The sequence below is a fragment of the Oreochromis aureus genome, linkage group 16 (genome assembly GCF_013358895.1).
Source record: "Oreochromis aureus strain Israel breed Guangdong linkage group 16, ZZ_aureus, whole genome shotgun sequence".
NCBI lineage: Eukaryota > Metazoa > Chordata > Actinopteri > Cichliformes > Cichlidae > Oreochromis > Oreochromis aureus.
The window spans coordinates 22,901,326-22,910,879 of record NC_052957.1 but is presented as its reverse complement, the minus strand read 5'-3'; the positions used below and the strand labels follow the sequence as shown (position 1 = coordinate 22,910,879).

The window sequence follows — 9,554 nt, the reverse complement described above, 5'->3', positions numbered from 1 at the left end:
GTTGAGTCACAGATAAAAGGTTTTGATGGGTATAATTTATTAATTGAGTAAAACTATTCCTTTTTATAGGAATAAAATCAAACCTGTGCTACCTAACTATACTTTCTAATGAAACAAAAATGAGAAAAGCCAAACAGAAGGAGTGATAGCTTTAATTCTAGTGTAATCTAGACAGAGAACCAGCTTATTGTAGCGCAGGAGATGTGCATGTTATACGAAACCTGAGCCAGTCTCCAGGGATAGACATAAAACAACACAAGGCACATTCAATTTCAACCTCTTAGGAGAATCGGACATGGCAGGCTGCTTACACAGTTCCCAAGAATTACATGAAGGCGGAGCGGTCAGTGAACACAAATCCAGACATCAATCATGGGCAAACACTATACAAGACATTTAAGCTACAATAGAGGAAGTAGTGTCTAAAATTCTTGCCATATACATAAGAAATCAGTCACATTGCACAATGTGGCATGCAAGATGCATAAAACATTAATATAACCACTAACTTATTACAAATCTTAAACTTAAACTATAGTAATGAAATGACTGGCTTTCTGTCTACAAAGTAAAGTTCTCATTAAGTCACTTACAAGCAAAAATATGCCAGAAACACATTTAGTAACCATCCAGCGCTATATTTGCTTTGGTTCTTTTTATGATATTGCTGGTGGTGGTTTTCTTGTGTGTGTGTTGTGGGATATTTTAGCCATGGGTGACATTTAGGAAGTTTCAAAGTTGCACCATTTTGTGAAAGCACGGAGCATTAGAGTCACAGTCATGTGGACCTCCTGTCTCAGGGAGTGTGATCCACCAAAGCCTTGCTCTTATAGATTTTTATGTTATTGCTGTTTTTAAGACCACAAAATGCTGCATAGTGTATCAGCATACTCCGTATAATACAAAAAGAGCAGCTGGAAAGGAAGCACATCCTGGAATTACATAATTAAACCCTTCTATGTAAACTAATCTTTTTAAAAAGAGAGAAACACAACCACGTTTTCCTCTTTTTTACATGAAATGGGTGGATTTGTTTCACTTTCACTTCTTCAAACACTTTGGCTTACCATCAGATTTTACCTGGAAAACAAATAACAATCAGTAATAATCATTAATAAGCCCATGTTTATATGCAAACTGGACCAGTTGGAGATTTGGGGTTTGCAGTTGTGAGCGACTGGTAACAATAAAACTTAAGCCACAGCTTTTGGTTTAATAATCAGCGGCTGAAAATGAAAATGAAAACTCTTTATCACGGGACTTCCACCTATTTCATTTCTGCATTCCCCCCACATCAATGAATTTCCATTACTGGCCACCATTACGAAAGATGACATATTTCCAGAGTTATGGCTCTCTGCTGCTTTTGTAAAGCTGAAAAGGGTCAACAAAATGTCAAGAGATTCAAGACTCTTTATTGTCATTATGCACATAAATAAATAAATAAATAAGATAAATACAGTGACATAAATATATAGATATGTATTAAAAAGTATAAAGTTTAATTAGTATATGTGTGTGGATATGCACATATATATCTGCACACACACACATGCATCTATAAATATATAACCCACGATTGACACAAGAATAAGCGTATTGCATGTTTGGACTGAACATGAGACTATGTTTATGTATATGTAATGCATAAATCTGAGGGCTGATAATATGGGTCTGAGCAGTAGATCAGTGCACTTGCACAAGTTATTTACACTGTGAGTTATAAAGTGTACATAAGGGTGTGTCCAGAGGAGCAGGAGACTGAATTGGACAGAAGAAAATTGCATATGGAGGATGTATATAGTTACTGTGGGATCGAGTTTAGCAGTCTTGCAGCTTTAGGGGCAACATTTTATTTTAAGTCATGTGACTGAATCTTGTGTGACTACTAAAACACAGATTTAATATGTTTTCAATTTCAAAATCAGCTTTCACAAGATTTTGTTGTGTGCAGATTGTGCAGACTTCCCAGTGCACTGGCAACCAGCATAAATGAAAAGATTCAGTCATTGTGAAAGTTCCCACTTCTCATCCTAGTGGGTTTTTAGCCACTTTGGAAATTTGGCAGTCCAGCCCTCAGACAGAGTAATTACGTATAAAAGCCAGCTATGCTTGGATGTTTAGTCACTCGAAGAGCTTGTCAAGACTGAACAATGCTTCGCAAGGTACTGTTGGTTGCTGTTTGGCTGTATGAGCTTTAATAAAGGCACCTTTTGGAAAGTAGTTTTGGCTTTTGGTGACCTGCAGTATAGCTTAGCATCTTAACCTGATTATAGCCACAATAAACTGCACCATCTCTGGAGAAGTCTGCATGATTTGAACTGACTGGCCCCGTGTAATGTTTTTCAGGGTATCACAGAGAGCTTTGGAGCTGCGATCCATGCCCTCAACACCTCACAGCTGACAGATGGTGTGATTAACAGGAGCAAAAGGATGATGCTGGACACCCTCGGTGTCGGACTATTAGGAACTAGAACAGCTGTCTTCAATAAGGCTCTGAAGTACAGTCAGGTACAGTGAACTGCATTTACCCTATAACTGCAAAAACAATTGCTGACAAATATTTGCTTATGATGTGGGTAGATGTAGAAGATGCTCATTTATTCTACACAGTAACTGGTAATACATGAGTACTCTGTATCTATTGTCAGTGATCACATAAAAATCTTTATATGAGGTTGTTTGTACAGCTGAAATTAACATACTCTTCTGCTCATTGGTGGATTTCCTTTACAAATGATCGGTCCTGCTAACTAACTCGCTTCATTTGTGCCCTGATTGCAATCTCGACAAATTATTAAGTTGTTTTCCATGACATGCTGATGACTGATTATCCAGTCAAGTCCTGCACTTCTTTAATAGTCCGGTTTGTGATTCTAATCTTCTTTCTGGTGCTAGTTATTTTGATATGTCATTTACGCTCATATTAATGTGCCTGCAGTTGTTCACATCGCAGGAAAGGAGCAGCGTTTGGGGTAAATCGGACATAATCCTGCCTCCTCATTACGCTGCATTTGTTAATGGCATCGCAGTAAGTTTGGATTTCCACAAAAGCAAAAATATGCAGAAAACAGGAATTATGATCCAGCTCTGCTTCGATCCCTGATCACGTGTTTGCCTGACTGTCTATCAGGTTCACTCCATGGACTTTGATGACACTTGGCACCCTGCGACTCATCCCTCGGGCGCCGTCCTACCTGCACTGCTGGCCCTGGCAGAGACACTTCCCAGCCAGCCCTCTGGTTTAGATCTCCTGCTAGCCTTCAATGTTGGCATTGAGGTTCAGGGCAGACTGATGAGGTTCTCCAAAGAAGCCTACAACATCCCTAAAAGGTATCAATTTTGGAAATATTTTCAGCTCTGGAATAAATTTATTCTCCAGCTCATTTAGAAAGACTAGAGCATTTGATTCACCAGTACCTAATGCTGTCAAGCCATGAAAACAGTTTTGGTTTCATTTTGGGTTTTAGAGGTGGATGTGGCGACTGAGTTCTAGTTTGTGCTCACATGAAAATGCCTTATAAGGAGAAATCACAAAAACCTTTAAAAATGACTAAACTGATGATTAAAATATATATGAACTGTTTGATTAATGAAGCAGTGATTTCAGTAAAACAGAATCACTATGCCACGCTTGAGTAAATCTTATTGTTTTGCTTCTCAGATTCCACCCTCCCACTGTTGTTGGAGTGATGGGCAGCGCTGCAGCCTCGGCTAAGCTCCTCGGTCTGTCCCCTGAACAGTGCAGTCATGCTCTTGCTATAGCAGCCTCCTCTGCCGGGGCGCCTTTAGCCAACGCTGCCACACCGACCAAACCTCTCCACATTGGAAACGCTGCTCGGAGAGGCCTAGAGGCCGCTCGGCTGGCCCAGATAGGACTGAAGGGAAATCCAGCCATACTGGATTTGGACAGTGGGCTTGGGGTTTACTACAAAGACTACAGTCCCTCTGCTATGGCGGATTCTGCTGTGAGAGCATATAAATGGATTCTGGAAGATCAGGACGTGGCATTCAAACGCATCCCCGCTCACCTCGGGATGCACTGGGTTGTCGATGCAGCTCTGGCAGCCCGGGAAAAGCTCCAAAAAGCAGTCGGCAAATTTGACCTCAGCCAGATCCGGCATGTCACACTTCGGGTGCCTCCATCCAAGTACGTTAACTGCCCGTTACCTGCCACAGAGCACCAAGCCAGGCACTCGTTCCAGTTCAACGCCTGCACCGCACTGCTGGATAACGAAGTGACCGTGGCGTCTTTCGGCGACGCTCATATCGGCCGGTCCGCTCTCAAGGAGCTCTTGGGCAAAGTCAGCTTGGAGACGCCGGAAGATAACCTGCCCAGTTTTGACAAGATGTACTGCGAGGTCGAGATAGCGATGCACCAGGGGCCGAGCTACAAAGCCAGATGTGACACTTTCTACGGCCACTGGAGGAAGCCGCTGACTCTGAAGCACCTGGTGGAGAAGTTCAGTGTGAATGCTTCGTCTGTGCTGTGCACAGAGGGAGTGGAGGGGGTCATTGATGTTATAGGAAACATTGAAAGGGTGGCAGAGTGCTCAATATTGGGTTCATATCTGACAATGACAAGTAATCAAGAGCGCCTTGACAGAATGAGGATTTTGTAATTAAACACTCATATCTTTATATGAAGCTTTGTAATCTTTTCAAGAAAGTAAGAATTAAATAATAACCGTGTAAATATGTTATACATACTTTTTTCTCTTCTGTGGTCAAAAATAAAGTGAACCTTTTTCCTTGTATTCATTTATTTATTTGTTTCTGAGAACATTATCCTCACCTGCAGCTGATTCTCTAAAATGTGACAGATGTGGGACGAAGCCACGACAGCAGCAGTAAAACTGACACGCAAACTCAAAAATTCAGCTCACGAGAAGCTCAGTTCTGCTACTCTAGATTATCTTTCAGTGCTTTTAATCACTTCAACACCATTCTGCAACCAGCCCAGCAGACATCTACCGCACAGCTTGCACCAGTCTTTTCCTTGTTTCGACCTTCTATTGATTACGCTCAGGCGAGTTTCAGGACGCCCTGCACCATCGATCCGATTCCGTCAAATATCTCGTGGATCGGAGCGTTGCACATGAAGGCACAGGTGGTGACCAGTTTGTTCTTTTCATCCACGTGGCTCTCGCCGACGCTCTTGCTCACGTGCTTGCAGCCCAGCTGGTTGATGGCCGCTGCAGTGTCAGCGGTGTCTGGATACCTGAGAGGTGGGGGAGAAGAGGCACTACTTAATGTTTTGCAGCTCAAAGCCGATTTCTGCAAACATCTTAGGAACATTTGGGATTTTCTTTTAACAACTGGGAATTTATATTTGTAAGCTTTGGAGATGCATCAATTATGCCTGTGGTTTCTCTGAAAGCCTGGTAAATTAACCGCACTTACATTAACCGGACTTTCCACCTTAACATGGAAAGAACCTAAAAGTTTTTGCTTCCTATTTACACAAACACACCAGTGATTGTCCTGTCAACCAAATATTTAGCATCCTGCACAGTGCACTAGTGGGTCTCACTCATTAACTATCTAATATCTTATCTGCCAATCATATTGCAGCAACATTTAGTCATGCAGACATGGTCAAAGACTGTGTGTTGAAGAGCTAAATCACTCAAAAACAGCCAATATTTTATAAGAAATTCCTTTGTTTACCCAGCACAAAGTGGAAAAATGACGAGCATCCAAATCAGATCTCTACTGAAACATGCATTGGTTACTGGTATCAGCCACATTTATGTTAAAGCACACTTGCAAGAAGAAATCAGCCAGATTAAATGTTTACATGGTACATTTTTTTCTTCTACTCGATTAATTTTTTAAAATAATTTTATAATATTATTTTGCCTGTAAACAAAATCATGAGCTCAACTGATTGTTGGCTTTGACATCTGTCAACCGATCAATTGGTCCACGTGTCAGTCAGGCGCCACTCTGACAAAGACGGATCCTCTCCTAAGTCCTTTTTTTTTAAATCTAACACTGTAATCAAATTGATTTGTCATGGAAACAGGAAGAAATTATGCAACAGGACAGGCAGACCGGCTGTAAACAAGCCCACGCCCAGCACGTGATAGTCTCTGGAAACAACTGTTTGCACACGACAATTGCAACATTTAAAAGTCCAGACTTAGAACGCAAACAAGGAAGTCCATGTTGTATTTCTCACTTGTCATCCTTTTCGATGCCGACGGTGACCTCGCACCCGGGGATCACTTTGGCAGCCAGCACAGGTGAGATGCAGCAGAGGCCGATGGGTTTGCCTTCGCTGTGGAACGCCTGCAGAGCAGCCTTGACCTCATCATTTACAGAGCAGTCCTTGCCCTGCACTGCCCACGTGCAGAGATTCTTCGCAGCTCCAAAACCGCCTGTAAAACACCAAAAATGAGGATGAGGTGAGATTAATGTCTGGATGTACATAATCCAGGAATACGGACTCCAGTTTCGACCTTACTCGGCCCTTCCTAGCATCTTTTTTCTGTGGGCTTCGATTGAACCAGCGAAATACATATGAACACAAACCTGGGAAAACAACCGCATCGTGGTCTTTCACGCTGAGTTTAGACAGATCCTGGATGTTTCCACGGGCCAGCCTTGCGCTCTCCACCAGCACATTCCTCTTTTCCTGAGCAGGCGCACCTTTCAGGTGATCTACCACATGCATCTGGTCAATGTTGGGTGCAAACATGTTCACCTGGAGGTGATAAAAGCAGCAGAGACGAGTTCAAAAAAAAAAAAAAAAAAAAGAGCACACCAGGCAACTAATGATGACTGTTAACATAACAATTCTTGAAGCTAACTCGACAGAACTTCTGTCAGAGCAGCATTTCAAAACCTAAGAATATCTGCATTTCGCAACACTTGTTGCAGGGTTTTCCCTGACTCATAGTGGACCTTTGACTGATGACTACTCTTATAAGCTTGAGACATGTGTCTGGATCACTCCATGTCAATTCCTCGGGAGTGCAATTTGTAACAAGGTAGCAACTTGTAATATGCTTCAGTAATAAGACATATGTTGCATAATTGTGAAATTCTCTTGTTACACCAATCAAAGTAGTAGTAACAATAATATAGTGATATTAATAGCTGTAACCACTTAGTATTACTAAACTGAAGTCTTAACACTCGAGGGAAGAAAGTGTTTCAGTGCATGTCTTATAAAGGGTTACCTGAAGCATGTGTGCTTTTCTGTTACTGATGGCTCTTTGGAGAGCACCAAACCTTTTAATAGGCAGGAAGAAATTTCTGTTATGAGATATGCCCGACCAGTTGCTTTGGTGATTGATTAGTCCAGCTGGGGGGTTACGATTGGTTATATTACTAACAGAACTGAAGAAACGCCTCAAGCCTCAAAACTAAAAAAAGTCTCATTAAAACATAAATAAAATTAAAATTCCATCATGGTCAGCTTGCACCTCTACATGCAGAGCGCTATATAGACACCAGGTGGATGCTTCCACTCAGAGGCTCTAAGTTATTGTGATAAGTTTTTGAATTAATTTCCTCAGAGTGCTCCAGCCAAAACTGCAACACTTATAAACAGATTTAACTATACATAGAGGTAGAGTTGAAAGGCTTGGAAAAGTCACTTGGCCATTTAGAGGTTTGCACTGCTGGTAAGACAAAGGACACACTATCACGTTCTCTGGGCCCGTTTTCGGGACTTTTACAAACCAGTCCTTTAAGGCCGGTACAGAGAGCTGCTGAAAGTACACAGGCCTTCACATTTCACTGAAGCTGCCCATCAGCAGCTCAAACAGGACCATATACTGATCAAACTGGCTGCCTCAGGGACCCTTTCAATTGTCCAGATAAGCAAGAGTTGCCTTATAAGAAACAACCAATTAAACTCAGATAAGGCGTCCTTCCTGCTGATCCAGTCAAGGTTGTTATTGGCTATAAAATATATATGAGTACTGGTGCATTTGTCAAATATGAAAACTTTATTTCTCTGGGAATAATGGAGAAAATGATGGTCTCAGCAGCAGAAATCTTGTCATGTCAGCACACAGTTTGTCCAGCAGAGTGCAGCATTTTCCCTCAGCAATTACTCTAAATGACCCACGGCAGCTTGAAACATTTACTACACAAATAATAGCACACCAGACTTACTGGTAAAAACATAAACATGGCGCACCAGATAAGCTTTACTAAGAGTTGGGCGTTTTTTTTGGTTTTGTTTTTTTTCTAAGGGGGGGGGGGGCAGATAACTGTTGATGTTAAAAAACTTTAAATACTTCGGTGCATTTCACTCGTTCATTGTTCAGCAGTTTGCACAAAACATTCTGCGGGTGTGTTTGCAGCGAGGCTGTTCGTGTCATTGTGCGCAGTCTGGTTAACAGGTTGTAGAGGTCAGAGGACGCTCACGGGTCGGACTGCAAATAAGAAGTGCAAAAATCGTAGAAACTGCCCAGCACGGAGCAGTGTAAGAGGACAAACTGGAAGCTAATGAAATGATCTGATGTGGTGTTCACTCCAGGGGTAGCGGCAGATAAAATCAGCGTGTCACACTTACAGTCGCACCCCCTCTGCTCAGATGGACCAAAACAGCGGAGGCCTCGTGGATCTCGCTGCCGTCATACACCCCGCAGCCCGCCAGCACCACAGCCACGCGTTTACCCATCTGCGCTGAATAATAACTGCTGCTCACGGCCTGGAGGGTCCTAGCTGTCAGTAAGTTGCGACCACAGTGCTGCAGAATGCTGAGCATGACGGACTGTCAGCGGACAAAACGCCCCGGATGCCGCTTCTTCTTCTGCGCTTTAAAAAATAGGTTCATGCTCTCTCTCTCTCTCTCTCTCTCTCTCTCTCTTACGCCATCTTGTGTCCTCACCTGAGCACTGCAGCTTTTTAATAACTAGTAATATAAACAAGAACGTTAGTAGTATTGAAGTAGTATTAGTAGTAGTTACTAGTATTGAAACTGGTAGTAAAACTGTCATTAATGTAAATTTAAAAAACACAATGAAGCAGTGAATTAAATATAAATAACAACTTTTGCTAAGTGAAGTTATCATCAATAACGTGAACAAAAACAGACTTATATAAAACAGAGAACAGATAAAAGGCAGCCAAAATCCAAAGAAGAGCTTTGACTTTCCTTCAAGAAAACAGGAGAACTATTCCTGAAGACTGCTTAAAGAAATTAAGAGCCTTGCACAATGTATTTCCATGGACACTTCCACGTTTTTTGATAAATGGCTGTTTCCAGTTGTTAATTCAGGACCTTTGCACAATCCTTTTTTTATTGGCATATGTCAAAAGAAAAGAGCAAAATGATTTTTAATACTAAAAGATAACATGTGAAAACACTGATTACTGGAATGCTTTGACTGACACAGGCGAGGATGTGCTATCTAAACAGCTCTGTCCTGGTCAAGTTTCCCTAAAGCTTAAATAGGTCTTATTCATTTATTCTTTAAAATTGTACACTTGATCTTTCTTCTGTGAGCCTGAGCTCTCACATACTGCAACTGATCTTTTTACAGCCATTTTAACAAGAAATTATACTTGAATAAATGTGTTTGCTGTAACCT

At 41.7% G+C, this 9,554-nt stretch overlaps 2 protein-coding genes across 2 annotated transcripts; one reads left to right on the top strand and one right to left on the bottom strand.

The window, feature by feature from the left end:
- The first annotated feature begins 2,135 nt into the window (after positions 1-2,135).
- On the top strand, positions 2,136-4,757 carry acod1 (aconitate decarboxylase 1). Its single transcript, XM_031734673.2, has 5 exons — positions 2,136-2,165; positions 2,350-2,511; positions 2,942-3,031; positions 3,134-3,333; positions 3,665-4,757. The coding sequence occupies exons 1-5, from the start codon at positions 2,154-2,156 to the stop codon at positions 4,620-4,622; spliced, it is 1,422 nt and encodes a 473-aa protein (XP_031590533.2). The 5' UTR covers positions 2,136-2,153; the 3' UTR covers positions 4,623-4,757.
- Positions 4,747-8,781, bottom strand: zgc:162944 (uncharacterized protein LOC569993 homolog). Its single transcript, XM_031734675.2, has 4 exons — positions 8,534-8,781; positions 6,538-6,709; positions 6,185-6,383; positions 4,747-5,221 (listed from the first exon to the last, which is right to left on the bottom strand). The coding sequence occupies exons 1-4, from the start codon at positions 8,726-8,728 to the stop codon at positions 5,026-5,028; spliced, it is 762 nt and encodes a 253-aa protein (XP_031590535.2). The 5' UTR covers positions 8,729-8,781; the 3' UTR covers positions 4,747-5,025.
- Between the last annotated feature and the right edge of the window lie 773 nt (positions 8,782-9,554).

What these genes read in the sequence shown, in the direction of transcription:
- acod1 (XM_031734673.2), top strand. An exon ending in AGGCTCTGAAGTACAGTCAG is followed by an intron (nt 2,512 to 2,941) that starts GTACAGTGAACT and finishes ATGTGCCTGCAG; the next exon opens with TTGTTCACATCGCAGGAAAG. An exon ending in GCCTACAACATCCCTAAAAG is followed by an intron (nt 3,334 to 3,664) that starts GTATCAATTTTG and finishes TTTGCTTCTCAG; the next exon opens with ATTCCACCCTCCCACTGTTG.
- zgc:162944 (XM_031734675.2), bottom strand. Translation starts at nt 8,728, where the DNA reads ATGCTCAGCATTCTGCAGCACTGTGGTCGCAACTTACTGACAGCTAGG. An exon ending in TGAGCAGAGGGGGTGCGACT is followed by an intron (nt 6,710 to 8,533) that starts GTAAGTGTGACA and finishes TATCACCTCCAG; the next exon opens with GTGAACATGTTTGCACCCAA. An exon ending in CGATGCGGTTGTTTTCCCAG is followed by an intron (nt 6,384 to 6,537) that starts GTTTGTGTTCAT and finishes GGTGTTTTACAG; the next exon opens with GCGGTTTTGGAGCTGCGAAG.